The 20,000-nt window shown below is 48.5% G+C and overlaps 3 protein-coding genes across 3 annotated transcripts in view; 2 read left to right on the forward strand and 1 right to left on the reverse strand.

Moving 5' to 3' along the window:
- Positions 1 to 918: 918 nt before the first annotated feature.
- On the forward strand, positions 919 to 12,100 carry LOC307269366 (uncharacterized protein; the record flags this gene model as incomplete). The annotated part of the gene is made up of 6 exons (XM_080054142.1): positions 919 to 1,032; positions 3,439 to 3,509; positions 7,700 to 7,775; positions 9,225 to 9,287; positions 9,893 to 9,962; positions 10,589 to 12,100. 6 exons carry the CDS (start codon positions 919 to 921, stop codon positions 10,669 to 10,671), a joined length of 477 nt encoding a protein of 158 aa, XP_079910268.1. The 3' UTR covers positions 10,672 to 12,100.
- A 20-nt stretch (positions 12,101 to 12,120) lies between these two features.
- pmvk (phosphomevalonate kinase) lies at positions 12,121 to 17,895 on the reverse strand. The gene is made up of 6 exons (XM_080054141.1): positions 17,675 to 17,895; positions 17,123 to 17,216; positions 16,867 to 16,930; positions 16,176 to 16,328; positions 14,239 to 14,368; positions 12,121 to 13,480 (listed from the first exon to the last, which is right to left on the reverse strand). Exons 2-6 carry the CDS (start codon positions 17,203 to 17,205, stop codon positions 13,338 to 13,340), a joined length of 573 nt encoding a protein of 190 aa, XP_079910267.1. The 5' UTR covers positions 17,206 to 17,216; positions 17,675 to 17,895; the 3' UTR covers positions 12,121 to 13,337.
- Positions 17,896 to 18,132: 237 nt separating this feature from the next.
- Positions 18,133 to 20,000, forward strand: part of decr1 (2,4-dienoyl CoA reductase 1, mitochondrial) — an 11,141-nt gene continuing 9,273 nt past the window's right edge. The window contains exon 1 of the mRNA XM_080054140.1: positions 18,133 to 18,201. Within this exon, the coding sequence (XP_079910266.1) occupies positions 18,142 to 18,201 (60 nt within the window). The 5' untranslated portion in view covers positions 18,133 to 18,141. The remainder of the gene's footprint in view (positions 18,202 to 20,000) is intronic.

Raw genomic sequence — 20,000 nt, forward strand, 5'->3', positions numbered from 1 at the left:
TCTGTCTCTCTCTCTCTGTCTCTCTCTCTCTCTGTCTCTCTCCCTCTCTCCCTCCCTCCCTGCCTGTCTCCGTCTCTGCCTGTCTCCCTCCCTGCCTGTCTCCCTCCCTGCCTGTCTCCCTCCCTGCCTGTCTCCCTCTCTGCCTGTCTCCCTCCCTGCCTGTCTCCCTCCCTGCCTGTCTCCCTCCCTGCCTGTCTCCCTCCCTGCCTGTCTCCCTCCCTGCCTGTCTCCCTCCCTGCCTGTCTCCCTCCCTCCCTCCCTGCCTGTCTCCCTCTCTCCCTCTCTCCCTCCCTCCCTCCCTCCCTCTCTCCCTCCCTCCCTCCCTGCCTGTCTCCCTCCCTCCCTCCCTGCCTGTCTCCCTCTCTGCCTGTCTGTCTCCCTCCCTGCCTGTCTCCCTCCCTGCCTGTCTCCCTCCCTGCCTGTCTCCCTCCCTCCCTCCCTCCCTCCCTGCCTGTCTCCCTCCCTGCCTGTCTCCCTCCCTGCCTGTCTCCCTCCCTGCCTGTCTCCCTCCCTGCCTGTCTCCCTCCCTGCCTGTCTCCCTCCCTGCCTGTCTCCCTCCCTCCCTCTCTCCCTCCCTGCCTGTCTCCCTCCCTCCCTCTCTCCCTCCCTGCCTGTCTCCCTCCCTCCCTCTCTCCCTCCCTGCCTGTCTCCCTCTCTCCCTCCCTGCCTGTCTCCCTCCCTCCCTCCCTCCCTCCCTCCCTCCCTCCCTGCCTGTCTCCCTCTCTGCCTGTCTCCCTCCCTCTCTCCCTCCCTGCCTGTCTCCCTCCCTCCCTCCCTGCCTGTCTCCCTCTCTGCCTGTCTCCCTCCCTGCCTGTCTCCCTCCCTGCCTGTCTCCCTCCCTGCCTGTCTCCCTCCCTCCCTCCCTGCCTGTCTCCCTCTCTGCCTGTCTGTCTCTCTGCCTGTCTGTCTCTCAGGGGGATGAAGGTGATAGAGAATCGCGCTCTGAAGGACGAGGAGAAGATGGAGCGTCTTGAGATCCAGCTGAGTGAAGCAAAGCTGATCGCTGAGGAGGCCGACCGGAAGTATGAGGAGGTGAGACAGGCAGGCAGGCAGACAGGCTGAGGAGGCCGACCGGAAGTATGAGGAGGTGAGACAGACAGGCAGGCAGACAGACAGGCAGGCAGGCAGACAGACAGACAGGCTGAGGAGGCCGACAGGAAGTATGAGGAGGTGAGACAGGCAAGCAGGCAGACAGGCTGAGGAGGCCGACAGGAAGTATGAGGAGGTGAGACAGGCAGGCAGGCAGACAGACAGGCAGGCAGGCAGACAGACAGACAGGCTGAGAGGCCGACCGGAAGTATGAGGAGGTGAGACAGGCAGAGAGAGAGAGAGACAGGCAGACAGACAGACAGGCTGAGAGGCAGACAGGCAGTATGAGGAGGCCGACCGGAAGTATGAGGAGGTGAGACAGGCAGAGAGAGACAGGCAGACAGACAGACAGGCTGAGAGGCAGACAGGCAGTATGAGGAGGCCGACCGGAAGTATGAGGAGGTGAGACAGGCAGAGAGAGAGAGAGACAGGCAGGAAGTATGAGGAGGCAGACAGGCTGAGAGGCCGACAGGAAGTATGAGGAGGTGAGACAGACAGAGAGAGAGAGAGACAGGCTGACAGACAGACAGGCTGAGAGGCAGACAGGAAGTATGAGGAGGCAGACAGGCTGAGAGGCCGACAGGAAGTATGAGGAGGTGAGACAGGCAGGCAGGCAGACAGGCTGAGAGGCCGACAGGAAGTATGAAGAGGTGAGACAGGCAGAGAGAGAGACAGACAGACAGGCAGGCAGACACATAGAGACGCACACACACATGGGAACACTTGTGTGTGTGTTCTTTTTTCTGTTCTCCATACTACATCTGACCATAAACAGTATCTAGTTAGGATGCAGTATGCCTGACCATAGACAGTATCTAGTTAGGATGCAGTATGCCTGACCATAAACAGTATCTAGTTAGGATGCAGTATGCCTGACCATAAACAGTATCTAGTTAGGATGCAGTATGCCTGACCATAAACAGTATCTAGTTAGGATGCAGTATGCCTGACCATAAACAGTATCTAGTTAGGATGCAGTATGCCTGACCATAAACAGTATCTAGTTAGGATGCAGTATGCTACAACTGGGACATACTGTAACTTATTTATTTGACTGACGACCAAACTAAATAGTAGAAAGTCTGGGGACTGGAACACAGTCACAATCCCAAATGACTCCCTAGGCACTCCCACTCCGTGAGCGAGTGTGACTCGCTGTGGAGTCACCCTCGCGGCTGTGAAGTGCCACTCGATCATTAAGGGGAGGGTATAACAACGGCGCGGCTTTGGCAAGCCCTCGCCTCTGTCAGACAGAAACAGGAAGAAGATTTCTCACCCTAAAATAGAATTCCACCACATTTCTATTTGACCTGAAACACTCTTTACATTCATAAGCTACGCATGTGAGAGTAAATGTAGTATTGAATAAAAACAAACTCACTCCCATGCTTTTTTGGCTGCATAATTTATTTGTTGTTAAACATTTTCTAACTGCATATTCTTAATTTTACCAGCTCAGTCTGTAGTGGAGAAAACGGGTGGGTGATCCGCTGTTTAATTATCCTTTTAGTTTACATGCGCAGCAGCATACACAACCAGGGAAAAGAACAATAGTCTGCTAAAGCATGTATTCCACTTGTCATGATACGTTAATCTGCCATTTCGACCCGCGAATCGCGGCAGTTAATTAGCGTGCATAAATTATAATGCACTGCAAGGGTGGTCATAAATAAGAAAAGTCATGCGCTCCAGCTGACTGACGTCACCACCGCTATTACTACCCCTCATCGGCTGTAACAGAAACACAAATCTTACTAACAATTTAAGGAAATAATAATCACTGTCCCTTATTAACTTGTGGGCATTTTCTTCATCTGCTTCGTTTTATCTTTTATCCACGGTCCTGAAAATACACTATCGGTAGACAAGTGGCATAATCAAATCAACAAGTGTAAAACAACATGTTCGTTCCGATATTGTAGGCTACCCTCTGGTTCCGTCATTTAGGGCTATGCATAAAAATAATCAATCAAATGTCTGTTTGAGGTAAGAGTAGCTACGTTTCATTTATAATTCTGGAAACAAACTCCCTGGAACTCTCATTTGTAGGTTTGGCTCCTCCATTCCGGACATAATTGATTGGCGGACACCTGTGTCAAACGTAGGGCTGAGCCAACATTGATGCAGACTCGGTGATCGAGGGCTTTATAACCCACTCACACTCGAGGCTCTGTGGTTTGGGACGACACTCAATATGGCGGGCCCTCCCCGCGAACGCGCAAACGGAGGGATAGTGGATAGGGGGTGGATTGAGATTGGGCCACAGTGTCTGACCATGTGTGTGATTGACAGGTGATTGTTTGATTGACAGGTGATTGTTTGATTGACAGGTGATTGTTTGATTGACAGGTGGCTCGTAAGCTGGTGATGGTGGAGGGAGAACTGGAACGAGCTGAAGACAGAGCAGAGCAGGCCGAGAGGTTAGTAACACTCACACACATACAGAGACACAGACGCGAGCGCTCACTCACTCACTCACTCACTCACTCACTCACTCACTCACTCACTCACTCACTCACTCACTCACTCACACACAGACACACACGCTCACACACACAGACGCAAGCGCGCACTCACTCACACAGATGCGAGCGTGCACACACACACAGAGACACACACTCACTCACTCACTCACAGTATTTAGGGTACACGCAAGCTCACACGCACGCACACACACACGCAAGCACGCACGCACACACACTCACACACACACACGCACGCACACTCACACTCACACACACACACACACCCCTCCCTCCCTGTGCACGTCCACCAGCTGCTTACCGCATGGCGCTGATGCTACTTCACTCATGCTCTCATCTCCCTGCTGGCATCGACACACATCGCTGCTGTGTGTGTGTGTGTGTGTGTGTGTGTGTGTGTGTGTGTGTGTGTGTGTGTGTGTGTGTGTGTGTGTGTGTGTGTGTGTGTGTGTGTGTGTGTGTGTGTGTGTGTGTGTGTGTGTGTGTGTGTGTGTGTGTGTGTGTGTGTGTGTGTGTGTGTGTGTGTGTGTGTGTGTGTGTGTGTGTCTGCCTGAGTGTGTGTGAGACTGTGTGTGTCTGCCTGAGTGTGTGTGAGACTGTGTGTGTGTGTGTCTGCCTGACTGCGTGTCTCCCTCCCTGTGTGTGTGTGTGTGTGTGTCTGCCTCCCGGTGTGTGTGTGTGTGTCTGCCTGGTGTGTGTGTCTGCCTGGTGTGTGTGTGTGCTGCATGCATCTTGTTCTAACCCGCTGCGTTGCGTTGCTGCAGTAAGGTGCGGCGGTCTGATGAACAGCTGAGAAGTTTCGACCAATCGCTGAAGAGCCTCCAAGCCTCTGAGGATAAGGTCTGTCTGTCTCTCTCTCTGTGTGTCTGTCTGTCTGTCTGTGTGTCTGTCTGTCTGTCTCCCTCCCTGCCTGTCTGTATGTCTCCCTCCCTGCCTGTCTGTCTGTCTGTGTGTCTCCCTCCCTGTCTGTCTCCCTCCCTGTGTGTCTGTCTGTCTGTCTGTCTGTCTAAGCTCCTCCTCTTCATGATCCGGCTGCTGCTTCTGCTACTGACTTTAACCTGCGACTGACACCGAACCATTTACACACAGAAATATAGAAATAATATGTCTATCTATATATCTACAGGTCCTTCTCATATAATTAGCATATTGTGATAAAGTTGATTATTTTCCATAATGTAATGATAATAATTAAACTTTCATATATTTTAGATTCATTGCACACCAACTGAAATATTTCAGGTCTTTTGTTGTTTTAATACTGATGACTTTGGCATACAGCTCATGAAAACCCCAAATTCCTATCTCAAAAAATTAGCATATCATGAAAAGGTACTCTAAACGAGCTCTTAACCTAATCATCTGAATCAACTAATTAACTCTAAACACCTGCAAAAGATTCCTGAGGCTTTTAAAAACTCCCAGCCTGGTTCATTACTCAAAACCGCAATCATGGGTAAGACTGCCGACCTGACTGCTGTCCAGAAGGCCATCATTGACACCCTCAAGCAAGAGGGTAAGACACAGAAAGAAATTTCTGAGCGAATAGGCTGTTCCCAGAGTGCTGTATCAAGGCACCTCAGTGGGAAGTCTGTGGGAAGGAAAAAGTGTGGCAGAAAACGCTGCACAACCAGAAGAGGTGACCGGACCCTGAGGAGGATTGTGGAGAAGGGCCGATTCCAGACCTTGGGGGACCTGCGGAAGCAGTGGACTGAGTCTGGAGTAGAAACATCCAGAGCCACCGTGCACAGGCGTGTGCAGGAAATGGGCTACAGGTGCCGCATTCCCCAGGTCAAGCCACTTTTGAACCAGAAACAGCGGCAGAAGCGCCTGACCTGGGCTGCAGAGAAGCAGCACTGGACTGTTGCTCAGTGGTCCAAAGTACTTTTTTCGGATGAAAGCAAATTTTGCATGTCATTCGGAAATCAAGGTACCAGAGTCTGGAGGAAGACTGAGGAGAAGGAAATGCCAAAATGCCTGAAATCCAGTGTCAAGTACCCACAGTCAGTGATGGTCTGGGGTGCCATGTCAGCTGCTGGTGTTGGTCCACTGTGTTTTATCAAAGGCAGGGTCAATGCAGCTAGCTATCAGGAGATTTTGGAGCACTTCATGCTTCCATCTGCTGAAAAGCTTTATGGAGATGAAGATTTCATTTTTCAACAAGACCTGGCACCGGCTCACAGTGCCAAAACCACTGGTAAATGGTTTACTGACCATGGTATTACTGTGCTCAATTGGCCTGCCAACTCTCCTGACCTGAACCCCATAGAGAATCTGTGGGATATTGTGAAGAGGAAGTTGAGAGACACCAGACCCAACACTGTGGATGAGCTTAAGGCCGCTATCGAAGCATCCTGGGCCTCCATAACACCTCAGCAGTGCCACAGGCTGATTGCCTCCATGCCACGCCGCATTGAAGCAGTCATTTCTGCGAAAGGATTCCCGACCAAGTATTGAGTGCATAACTGAACATAATTATTTGAAGGTTGACTTTTTTGTATTAAAAACCCTTTTCTTTTATTGGTCGGATGAAATATGCACATTTTTTGAGATAGGAATTTGGGGTTTTCATGAGCTGTATGCCAAAGTCATCAGTATTAAAACAACAAAAGACCTGAAATATTTCAGTTGGTGTGCAATGAATCTAAAATATATGAAAGTTCAATTATTATCATTACATTATGGAAAATAATCAACGTTATCACAATATGCTAATTATATGAGAAGGACCTGTATATATATAGATAGAGCTGCACCGATTGTGATGTTGTGAGGTTTATTTCAGACTGACTGTTGCTCAGGGTTAGGGCTTAGGGGTCCAGGTTAGGGCTTAGGGGTCCAGGTTAGGGTTTAGGGGTCCAGGTTAGGGTTTAGGAGACCAGGTTAGGGCTTAGGGGACCAGGTTAGGGTTTAGGGGTCCAGGTTAGGGTTTAGGGGTCCAGGTTAAGGTTTAGGGGTCCAGGTTAGGGGTCCAGGTTAGGGGTTAGGGGACCAGGTTAGGGGTTAGGGAACCAGGTTAGGGTTTAGGAGACCAGGTTAGGGATTAGGGGTCCAGGTTAGGGTTTAGGGGACCAGGTTAGGGATTAGGGGTCCAGGTTAGGGTTTAGGGGTCCAGGTTAGGGGTCCAGGTTAAGGTTTAGGGGTCCAGGTTAGGGGTTAGGGGTCCAGGTTAGGGTTTAGGGGTCCAGGTTAGGGGTCCAGGTTAAGGTTTAGGGGTCCAGGTTAGGGGTCCAGGTTAGGGTTTAGGAGACCAGGTTAGGGCTTAGGGGACCAGGTTAGGGCTTAGGGGTCCAGGTTAGGGTTTAGGGGTCCAGGTTAGGGGTCCAGGTTAAGGTTTAGGGGTCCAGGTTAGGGGTCCAGGTTAGGGGTTAGGGGACCAGGTTAGGGGTTAGGGGACCAGGTTAGGGTTTAGGAGACCAGGTTAGGGTTTAGGGGTCCAGGTTAGGGTTTAGGGGACCAGGTTAGGGATTAGGGGTCCAGGTTAGGGTTTAGGGGTCCAGGTTAAGGTTTAGGGGTCCAGGTTAGGGGTTAGGGGACCAGGTTAGGGTTTAGGGGACCAGGTTAGGGATTAGGGGTCCAGGTTAGGGTTTAGGGGTCCAGGTTAGGGGTCCAGGTTAAGGTTTAGGGGTCCAGGTTAGGGGTCCAGGTTAGGGGTTAGGGGACCAGGTTAGGGGTTAGGGAACCAGGTTAGGGGTCCAGGTTAGGGTTTAGGGGACCAGGTTAGGGTTTAGGGGTCCAGGTTAGGGGTCCAGGTTAGGGGTTAGGGGACCAGGTTAGGGGTCCAGGTTAGGGGTTAGGGAACCAGGTTAGGGGTTAGGGGTCCAGGTTAGGGCTTAGGGGACCAGGTTAGGGGTTAGGGGTCCAGGTTAGGGCTTAGGGGTCCAGGTTAGGGTTTAGGGGACCAGGTTAGGGTTTAGGGGACCAGGTTAGGGGTTAGGGAACAGGGCTAGGTGTTAGGGCTTAGGGGTCCAGTCAGTGACATGGTCTGACCTTTGACCTGCAGTAAGTGGGCTAGGGAACAGGACTGGGGTTAGGGGCTAGGGGTTAGTGTTTAGGGGACCGGGTTAGTGGTTAGGGGTCAGTATTAGGGGTCCAGAGTATGACCTAGTCTGACCTTTGACCTGCAGTAAGAGTCGCGTGTTGGAGGAGGAGCTGAAAACTGTGTTCAACGGCTCCAAGTCTCTGACAGCCCAGACTGAGAAGGTAGGAGAGGAGTCTGTCTGTCTGTCTGTCCCTCTGTCTGTCTGTCTGTCTGTCTGTCCCTCTGTCTGTCTCATTCTCTGTCTCTCTTGTTCCCTTTATGTACATTTTGCCTAAAGAAATGACTATGTTGGGGCGCCCTTAGCTCAGTTGGTAGGGCGTCCCCCCCCCCCCCCCCCGGGCCGGGCCCAGCAGCGGACCCGGGTTAGAATCCAGCCCGCGGTCGTTCTCTGCATGTCACTCCCCTCTCTGCCCCATTTCACCTCTGTCTCTACACTATCAATAAAGCATAAAAATGAATAATAATAAAAAAAGACTATGTATCGACCCACCTGGTTCAGGGCCGATGTTGATTAATTAGGTATTGAGTGAAGTAGTTAAATGATCCTGTTCATATATGTTTGATTAGAATTCACTTCTTATTTATTGTGTCACTTGGTAAAGTTATCGGGAAAATTAACGATCAATTATCGATTAATCGTTATCTTTTTACATATTAAAAAATGCCACAGAACATCCAACATACAGCGTTTTTAATGATCGATTAATTATGCCCATCCCGACTCGTTTTCCATGCTGGTAAATCCCTGTTGAGTTTAATATAAGCGTGATGTGCAAAGGGACCGTTACCATGGTGAGCCCCACAGTGGGACCGTTACCATGGTGAGCCCCACAGTGGGACCGTTACCATGGTGAGCCCCACAGTGGGTTACCATGGTGAGCCCTACAGTGGGACCGTTACCATGGTGAGCCCCACAGTGGGACCGTTACCATGGTGAGCCCCACAGTGGGACCGTTACCATGGTGAGCCCCACAGTGGGACCGTTACCATGGTGAGCCCTACAGTGGGACCGTTACCATGGTGAGCCCCACAGTGGGACCGTTACCATGGTGAGCCCCACAGTGGGACCGTTACCATGGTGAGCCCCACAGTGGGACCGTTACCATGGTGAGCCCTACAGTGGGTTAGGGTCATTAGCCGGGGGAACACTTACTGTATTAATACATATTATAGAATAAGATACTGATGTGTGTGTGTCTTTCTGTCCGTCTGTCCCTCTGTCTGTCTCTGTCTGCCTGTCTCTCTCTCCCTCTGCCTGTCTGTCTCTCTGCCTGCCTGTCTCTCTGTCTCTCTCTCTGTCTGCCTGCCTGCCTGTCTGTCTCTCTGTCTGTCTGTCTGCCTGTCTGTCTGCCTGCCTGTCTGCCTGCCTGTCTGTCCCTCTGTCTGTCTGTCTGTCTGTCTGTCTGTCTGCCTGTCTCTCTGTCTGTATGTCTGTCTGTCTGTCTGTCTGTCTGTCTGTCCCTCTGCCTGCCTGTCTCTCTCCCTGTCTGTCTGTCTGTCTCCCTGTCTGTCCCTCTGCCTCCCTGTCTGCCTGCCTGCCTGTCTGTCTGTCTGTCTGTCTGCCTGTCCCTCTGCCTGTCTGTCTGCCTGCCTGTCTGTCTGTCTCTCAGTATTCTCAGAAGGAGGATCGGTACGAGGAGGAGATCAAGAACCTGAGCAACAAACTCAAGGAGGTAAAACACACACACACACACACACACACACACACACACACACACACACACACACACACACACACACACACAGGTGTTCAGTTAATCTATCTGCTTAGGGATCCAGTTAAACACATTTAGGGGTGGGGGCGCCCTTAGCTCAGTTGGTAGGGCGTCCCCCCCCCATGGGCCTCGGCCAGCAGCAGACCCGGGTTGGATTCCAGCCCGCGGTCGTTCTCTGCATGTCACTCCCCTCAAAAAAATATATTTGAAAAAAAAAAAAAAATTCTTTCAATGGACCATCTCCATTTAGCCCAGAGCTAAAGGCTTAATCCATGATGTGAAACCGGCCCTTAATGAAATGAGCTCAATATAAAGAGGAATGATCTTGTGTATTTACAGCTTATTTTCATAATCAATCTTAGTTAAAAACTGTAAAACCACTAAAATAAAAGTTAAAAAAAAATACAGAGGAATGATCCAATGTAGATAAATGCATTGAATCAGGTAACTATGGTATTATGTCTTAGTGAATTTAACTATGCTAACCTGCCTGTCTGTCTGTCTGCCTGTCTGCCTGTCTGCCTGCCTGCCTGTCTGCCTGCCTGCCTGTCTGTCTGTCCCAGGCGGAGACCAGAGCAGAGTTTGCTGAACGTTCAGTCGCCAAACTGGAGAAAACCATCGACGGCCTGGAAGGTGAATATGTGTGTGTGTGTGTGTGTGTGTCTCAGTGTGTGTGTGTGTGTGTGTCTCAGTGTGTGTGTGTCTCAGTGTGTGTGTGTCTCAGTGTGTGTGTGTGTCTCAGTGTGTGTGTGTCTCAGTGTGTGTGTGTGTGTGTCTGTCTCAGTGTGTGTGTGTCTCAGTGTGTGTGTGTTAGAGCTGCAACGATTAATCAACGAATCGATTATTAATCGATTATTAAAATAATCGGCAACTATTTTGATAATCGATAATCGTTTCAAGTCATTTTTTATAAATAATTTCCAAATTCTCTGATTTCAGCTCAAATGTGAATATGTTCTGGTTTCTTTAATCCTATTATGACAGTAAACTGAAATATCTTTGTGTTTTGGACATAATACATTTGAGGACGTCAACATGGGCTTTGGAAAACTGATCAACATTTTTCACCATTTACTGACGTGTGTGTGTGTGTGTGTGTGTGTGTGTGTGTGTGTGTGTGTGTGTGTGTGTGTGTGTGTGTGTGTGTGTGTGTGTGTGTGTGTGTGTGTGTGTGTGTGTGTGTGTGTGTGTGTGTGTGTGTGTGTGTGTGTGTGTGTGTGTGTGTGTTAACTACAGTCATTGTATCTTTTCTGTTTCAGATGCTTTGACTTCGGCCAGAAACGCAAACATGGAACTACAGGCGACTCTGAACCAGACCATGGAGGAGCTCAACTCCTGCTGAACACACACACACACTGAGACACACACACTGAGATACACACACTGAGATACACACACACACACACTGAGAGACACACACACTGAGACACACACACACACTGAGACAGACACACACACTGAGATATACACACACACACACTGAGATAGACACAGACACACACACACTGAGATATACACACACACTGACACTATAACACACATAAAGACGTAACACATACAACTAACAGACACACACACTGAGACAGATACGCATAGACACACACACACACACACACACCCTTAAGCCCATTCTCTAACTTGTGGCCAAACATTCCTGATTCTCTGTCACATAATGAGGCTTTGACTAACCACGCCCCCTTTAGTGCCAAGCCCCGCCCCTCAGAGCCCTAAGCCAATCACGAGAGGCCGCTGTCTGTCCGTCTATAAGGGATTTAACTCGATAACATTCCCGCTGTCTGTCCCTATGTCTGTCTGTCCCTCCCCGTCTGTCTGTCCCTCCCCCTCCCTCCCTCCCCGTCCGTCTGTCTGTCCCTCCCTCCCTGTCTGTCTGTCTGTCTGTCCCTCCCCCTCCCTCCCCGTCTGTCTGTCCGTCTGTCTGTCTGTCCCTATGTCTGTCTGTCCCTCCCCCTCCCTGTCTGTCTGTCTGTCTGTCCCTCCCCGTCTGTCTGTCCCTCCCCCTCCCTCCCTCCCTGTCTGTCTGTCCCTCCCCCTCCCTGTCTGTCTGTCCGTCTGTCCCTCCCTCCCCGTCCGTCTGTCTGTCCCTCCCCGTCTGTCTGTCCCTCCCCCCGTCTGTCTGTCTGTCTGTCTGTCTGTCTGCCCCTCCCCCTCCCTCCCCGTCTGTCTGTCTGTCTGTCCCTCCCCCTCCCTGTCTGTCTGTCTGTCCCTCCCTGTCTGTCTGTCCGTCTGTCTGTCTGTCCGTCTGTCTGTCCCTCCCCCTCCCTGTCTGTCCCTCCCCCTCCCTCCCCGTCTGTCCGTCTGTCTGTCTGTCTGTCCCTCCCCCTCCCTCCCCGTCTGTCTGTCCCTCCCCCTGTGTGTCTATAAGGGATCTAACTCGCTCGCTAACATTCCCTCGTTAAACTAACGACTAACCTTCTGAGTGTTAACGGTTTGTCGTCGTTTCGTTTGCCACATTATTATGATTATCGCTTTCAGCCAATGAGGTGTTTGTATTCCCGGGGGGCGTGTCTCACTGCAGCCAATCACAGCCAGGCATTCCACTGCCATAAAGAGAAGGGGCCAATGAGAGCACAGACACCCCCCCCCCCCACACACACACAGGCGACCTTTGACCCTTTGACCCGGTGACACGGATAAAGTTCTGAAATGTTTTTACCTGGTGGTGATGTCACTGTGATGTCACAGCTCATTGTAATAAATCATGATGAGGCGATTTTATAAAATAAAAGCACCGTCACTGGTTTATAGATTCACACTGTCTGGACTCTGATCATTATTTATTTTATTTTATTTTATTCTGAAAATTGTTTAAAAATTCACAATGTAGTTTCTCCATCACAAGGAGGAATGATTCATCGTTATGGAAACAACACAATGTTAAATAAAAGGCAAAACCCTGAACTAACCCTGCGTTCCAAATCACACACTTTCTACTATATAGTTTGGTAGAAAAAAGATTTAGGATGTCCCGATTCTTGTGGCCAGATTTAGGATGGTTAGAAGTACCCGGATGTCCTACTTCATGCGGCCAAGATTGTTAGTGTTGAAAAGTGCATCCTATTTGGGCGATTCTGACCCACAATCCAGTGCGCACATGAAGTGACGTAACATCGACGAAGCCTCCATATGAAAACAAACGGGGATGCGACGGATATAAAAGCAAGAGGCAAGATCAAGGAGCAATGTTATGATGAAATAAGAGAGTAAAGTATGTCCCAATAGTATGCCTACTGCATCCTAACTAGATTATTTTTATCGTCGGATGTAGTATGTAGAATAGAAAAAAGAAAGAGTATGCGATTCGGAACACAACCAATAGTCTCTTTACTACACTACATACTAAAGTACAGAAGAGTTATAGTCTTTTTACTACACTACATACTAAAGTACAGAAGAGTTATAGTCTTTTTACTACACTACATACTAAAGTACAGAAGAGTTTTAGTCTTTTTACTATACTACATACTAAAGTACAGAAGAGTTCTAGTCTTTTTACTCCACTACATACTAAAGTACAGAAGAGTTTTAGTCTTTTTACTACACTACATACTAAAGTACAGAAGAGTTCTAGTCTTTTTACTCCACTACATACTAAAGTACAGAAGAGTTTTAGTCTTTTTACTACACTACATACTAAAGTACAGAAGAGTTTTAGGGCCACAGACGGGAGAGAAAAGAAAATCAGATAAGGAAGACTTTTTTTTTCATTATGTCGAGAAATGTCAAGAATAAAGACGAATACTCCAACATGCTATTGGAGTTAGTGAGGCATTTATGTATTTTCAGCATACTACAATTGGCGTGCATGTATTGGGACATCCTAAATCTTTTTCTGGCATACTGAATAGTAGGGAAGTATGGGGATTGGAACGCAGACAGGCTGAGTGACAGGAGTTCAGGGTTCATGTGGTTTCTACGCGTAGCCTCGAGGAGAGGACACAGATCTCCCATCAGCCCTTTCTCTGCGCTGTGATGTCACAGAGCTGCTGGTCAGTGATTGGCTGCGTCCTCAGCGAGCTTCAGGATTGGCTGGAGCTGCTGCTCTAACGAGGGGGCGTCGCCCTCGTTAGTGATGATGTAATCAAAGTCCACGCCGCTGTCCAACCCGCACTCTGACTCTGCGTCATCCACACCTGAGAGACAGACAGGTAGGTTACACACACAGAAAGACAGACAGGTAGGTTACACACACAGACAGACAGACAGTTACACACACAGACAGACAGACAGGTAGACGGAGAGACAGGTTACACACACACGTAGGCTGTGTCTTATTTAAGGGACGCGGTCTATGAAGGCTATAGCCTGTGAAGGCCGATTCGAAGGCCGATCGAGCGTTGTTTACGAGCATTTCCGGTTTACATAACAAGCCGTTACCTTGCGTGACGACTCGCCACTCCTGTGCTGCCTAGCAACCCTGATTGCTGCCAACGGAGACAGCCTTGTCAACGGAGGAAAAAAGAAAAAGAAGTTGCCTACCAGACGAAAAGAAAAAAAAAGTACAAGAAAAAAAGAAAGGAAGATAAAAGTTAAGAAGATGGAGCAACACGTTGCTGTTTTGTTATTTTTTATTCTATTTTATGCCATCACGCAATGAATCTTGGGATATGTTGGGCCGCGAAGGATACATCTGTTGCAGCCTTCAAAACCGTGAAACGAAGGCTGCATTTCTCGGCCGCATATGAGGAGTCTTTGAAATGGGACAAGCCTTTACGCGCCGCTATGACGCAATCGGTCTTCAAATGCAGCCTACGAAGGCTGCAACCCCTGAATTGAGATTCACCCACAGACAGACAGAGAGGCAGACAGACAGACAGACAGACAGACAGGCAGACAGACGGACGGGCAGACAGACAGACAGACAGACAGACAGACAGACAGACAAACCCACCTGTGCAGTGGCTCCACCCCCTCTCTGTGCGTGTCTGTTCTGAGCTTGTGATTCTGACGCTGCGACTCTGACGAGGAAACTGAGTCTGGAACCAGAGCAGGTCAGAGAGCCGGCGAGCATCGCTGATGATCTGAGAGAGAGAGAGAGAGAGAGACATAGGGTTAGCATGGAGAGAGAGAGAGAGAGAGAGAGAGACATAGGGTTAGCATGGAGAGAGAGAGAGAGAGACATAGGGTTAACATGGAGAGAGAGAGAGAGAGAGACATAGGGTTAGCATGGAGAGAGAGAGAGAGACATAGGGTTAGCATGGAGAGAGAGAGAGACATAGGGTTAGCATGGAGAGAGAGAGAGGGAGAGAGAGAGAGACATAGGGTTAGCATGGAGAGAGAGAGGGAGAGAGAGAGAGACAGGGTTAGCATGGAGAGAGAGAGGGAGAGAGAGAGAGAGAGACATAGGGTTAGCATGGAGAGAGAGAGAGAGAGACATAGGGTTAGCATGGAGAGAGAGAGAGAGAGAGAGACATAGGGTTAGCATGGAGAGAGAGAGAGACATAGGGTTAGCATGGAGAGAGAGAGAGAGAGAGAGACATAGGGTTAGCATGGAGAGAGAGAGAGAGAGACATAGGGTTAACATGGAGGAGAGAGAGACATAGGGTTAGCATGGAGAGAGAGAGAGAGACATAGGGTTAGCATGGAGAGAGAGAGAGAGAGACATAGGGTTAGCATGGAGAGAGAGAGAGACATAGGGTTAACATGGAGAGAGAGAGAGACATAGGGTTAACATGGAGAGAGAGAGAGACATAGGGTTAGCATGGAGAGAGAGAGAGAGAGAGACATAGGGTTAGCATAGAGAGAGAGAGAGATATAGGGTTAGCATGGAGAGAGAGAGAGAGAGAGACACACACAGAGACACACACGCAAGCACGCACAGAGAGAGAGAGACACACGCACATACACAGAGAGAGAGACACACGCACAGAGAGAGACACACACACACGCACATACACAGAGAGAGAGACACTCGCACAGAGAGAGAGAGACACACACACACGCACATACACAGAGAGAGAGACACGCATGCACACACATATTACATTTTATTTAGCTGAGGCTTTTATCCAAAGTGACTTCAACCATGAAGGTAAAACTCAGAACAGGAATCACGTCAGTAGCTTCAGATAACACACACACACACACACACACACACACACACACACACACACACACACACACACACACACACACACACACACACACACACACACACACACACACACACACACACACACACACACACACACACACACACACACACACACACACACACACACACACACGTCAGTAGCTTCAGATAAACCAAACTACACAGTGCTACATGGAGATGTAACAGGTGCTTTCTGTATGTGTATCTATAACTTTCCAGTGTAAACCCCAGTAAACCCTAACCCTAACCCTTTCCAGTGTAAACCCAAGTAAACCCTAACCCTAACCCTTTCCAGTGTAAACCCTAACCCTAACCCTAACCCTAACCCTAACCCTAACCCTAACCCTAACCCTTTCCAGTGTAAACCCCAGTAAACCCTAACCCTAACCCTAACCCTAACCCTTTCCAGTGTAAACCCCAGTAAACCCTAACCCTTTCCAGTGTAAACCCCAGTAAACCCTAACCCTTTCCAGTGTAAACCCCAGACACGTACAGATAGAACTGAACTGATATGAAGAAACACTTAAAACAACCAAGAAAAAAACTGTGTCAAGTCGCTTCATATTTTCATATCTACACACTCACTTTATTAGGTACGCCTGTCCTGCTGTAGCCAATGAAGTGGCCGGAGAGTGTATATCTATTCATACACATGCACTGGATATAAACATGCTCCTTATGACCTCATAGTGACCTCACAGTGACCTCATAGTGACCTCACAGTGACATCATACCCAGACTGGTTGCCGTGCGTCCCTCGTTGCCAGGCGACAGAAGAAGCCCGGGTCTGTCTGTCTGCGTGTCTCACCCCACGCGATCATGTCCGAGCGAAACGTCTCTTTATACGAGCCGGACCCCAGCAGCTGCTGCAGGTCCAGACTGTGCTGCTGTTGATACAATACAATACAACCATTACTAACCATATAAGAGACAGACAGACAGACACACAGACAGACACACAGACAGACAGATAGACAGACAGACAGACACACAGACAGACACACAGACAGACCATTACTACTATAGGCCTATATATACAGACAGACAGACAGACGGACAGACACACAGACAGACGGACGGACGGACGGACGGACGGACGGACGGACGGACGGACGGACGGACACACACACACACACACACACACACACACACACACACACACACACACACACACACACACACACACAGACACACACACAGATTTTATTTATTTACAGGAAGTGAATGTTATCATGTGAATTTGATACAGTTGTTGGTGTCTTATAATCCCAAAGGGGATGGGTCCTTGTTTGGACATGACACAAAAATAAAAATTAATTAATTCATTCATTCATTCACAGACACACACACACACACACACACACACACACACACACACACACACACACACACACACACACACACACACACACACACAGTCCTCACCTGGGCAAACTGCTGTTTGAGTGGAGCAGAGAGACGCAGCACACAGCAGACCTCTGGACCAAGACTAGAGGAGAGAGACAGGTTAGAAAGACAGACAGACAGACAGACAGACAGACAGACAGACACACACACAGGCAGACAGACAGACAGACAGACAGACAGACAGACAGACAGACAGACAGACACACAGACAGACACACAGGCAGACAGACAGACAGACAGACAGACACACACACAGACAGACAGACAGACTTACCGGTTGTGTATCAAGTCCGTCACATAATCTTTCCCAGATTTCCGTTTCCCGCTGAAGATCAGAACGAGTTTGGGTTCTGACATCACTGGTTCACCTACACACACACACACACACACACACACACACACACACACACACACACACACACACACACACACACACACACACACACACACACACACACACACACACACACACACACACACACACACACACACACACACACACACACACACACACACACACACACACACAGAGAGTTAACTGCTTCTCTCATAGACTCTGTAAAAGGCTGTATTTAAACAGTATAATATTCAGACTGGCTCAGTTAGTAGATGCACTGTACAACAGACCTATATAATATATATCTATATGGTATATATCTATACACTCAGAGGATGATGAGTGAGACATTACCGGGTCAGTGGTTCATAAGAGAGAGAGTATGCGTCTGCTCACATGAGTTAGTATCCTGTTGTTAGTGCGTTAGAGGCGGGCGGGCTTCGGGCTAATATCAGGGTTAGGTTATTAAGTGAATAGAAATGTTCCTACCTCTGTCTGTCAGTTTGAAGCGCTCTCATGAGTCAGTAGTATCCTGCTGTCAGTGGGTCAATGGCGGGTTGTGGGCTATATCTATATCAGTATACACTGACTAGAAATGCTCCTACCTCGCTCTCTGTGTGTATGAAGCTATAACTCTTATAACACTAACCCTAACCCCCCAGCTCTGTTAGCAGATCCATAGCGTGTGCGGGGTTTGTTTATATCCCGTCTGCCTCGGACCATCGCCGGTTGAGTTCAGCCTTTACCGTAAGTCTCAGAGTAAACAGTGAGAAGTTTGTTTGTGAAGATAAATCAGGGAAATAAACCGGAGCGCGTGCGCAGGGTTTAGAGACATTACGGTAACACGTGAGATGGTCACATCCTGGACTGCACCACTGGGGAGGGTTGGGACATGAACCCCCCCGCGATGCGACATCTTGGGATGACCCGCTCATACGTCACAGCATCAGAGCAACATGGCGGCGTCGGTTCTGCGGGGAGAGCGTCTGTTGATCGCGCGCAGCTCTGTGCAAACGGTCAGTAGAAAACGTCACTATGTTAATATGAATATAATGAACCACAGACGTGTTAGCGGCTAGGGGGTTTAGGGTTTAGGGTTTAGGGGTTAGCTGTCTCTCTCTCTGATAGATGCATGAGACCTGTCTGACTGCAAGGTGAACTCTCACCCAGAAACACGCGCATGCGCACTGCGGCGAACAGCTGATTTCACTTATTTAACTTCAGAGATTAGTGTTTCGCACATTCAGGCAGAACACGGAGAAGCTTTAGCTCCGCGTGGTGAATATGAATCAAATGTTTCTGTCAATCAGAATATATGATCTCTGCTTTACTGTAGGAGAGGTCACACACACACACTCACTCACTCACTCACTCAATCACACACTCTCTCTCTCTCTCTCTCTCTAACCCTATAATGATTATCTCAATGTTAATTTATATTTCTGAGAGTCTTAAAGCTGGGGTATGTGATTTCTGATTGGTCAAAGTTAACATGAGCTGTACACTTTGACCAATCAGAGCGAGGCTCCGATTCTCTGTTCTTATTGGCTGTTGGGACTGTCCATTCACTTTGGCACGACTTTGTTGGTGTAGAGCAGGGGTGTCAAACTCATTTTGGTTCGAGGGCCACATACAGCCTCTCTGATCTCAGGTGGGCCGGACCAGTAAAATAATGGCAAAATAACTCCAAATCCCTAACTTTGTTTTTCAGTAATATGCTTTATCACTCAGCCTACATTTGTAACCTACATTATCAGGGATCACAAGGGATCTCTGTACCCCCCAGGAAATGTCTTAGTAAAGGTTGCTGCTGGCCATGGGAATAGGAGGTGCGGCGCGCAGCGCCGCAGCAAAATTTTGGGGGGTATTTTGCTCAAAGATGCCAATGTGCACTAATGAAATAAACAACTGTTTATTTGAATACACAAATACAACAGTCACTGACCGTACAGTTGTCCAATTTTGTTTACTATATGTACAGGTACACATTTTGTGCAAACATGCAGACTGTAAATAATTAAATAAAAGTGCAACTTCTACTGTTTTGATTTATTTTTAAATACAGAGGTTATTGGTTGTTTTGGAATTCGTTTTTCCCAATTTAAAACATAAAAATAAAGCAGCATTGAAAATTAGGAAATAAATCTTGTAGGCCTACACTAGCATGCTCCTGCTCGTTTTGCGCACACAGAGCCGTGGACACACCACGCTTGCTAGTACATTAATTGTTCAGCACTAAAAATAAAAATAGTTTTATTTTTATTAAAAAGTAATAAAATAAAATGTACTAAAAATAAAAATGTTTTTTTTTTTTTGGTTTTTACTTTGCCATACAGCACTGGAGGAAACATTAATAGCGGTGAAGCAGGATTTCCATTTACCATTTCCCACGTTGCTAAAATGTGCTTTTTTATTTAGGCTGCCCCCTAGCGGCAGGAGTGAGCATTTCGGTTATTTCTTTAAAAATTCATAACTCCTCACAGGAATGGGCTAGAGACTTACTTTTTTTTTTGACATACACAGAAATTTATGCTCTACAGGTCGCGGGCCTGATCAAATCATCTCGCGGGCCGGATCCGGCCCGCGGGCCGTATGTTTGACACCCCTGGTGTAGAGCGTGTCAGGGAGGGACCATGGGGGAGGGACCATAGGGGACCTGACCCCTATGGAAAGATAACCTCCTGACCTGTGTCTATGAACAGGAGGATATCTTTTTTTTTTTTAAGATATTTTTTGGGCATTTTTATGCTTTATTGATAGTGTAGAGACAGAGTTGAAATGGGGCAGAGAGGGGAGTGACATGCAGAGAACGACC

This window comes from Ammodytes marinus, assembly GCF_949987685.1.
Source record: "Ammodytes marinus genome assembly, contig: scaffold_213, whole genome shotgun sequence".
In the NCBI taxonomy this organism is placed as follows: domain Eukaryota; kingdom Metazoa; phylum Chordata; class Actinopteri; order Uranoscopiformes; family Ammodytidae; genus Ammodytes; species Ammodytes marinus.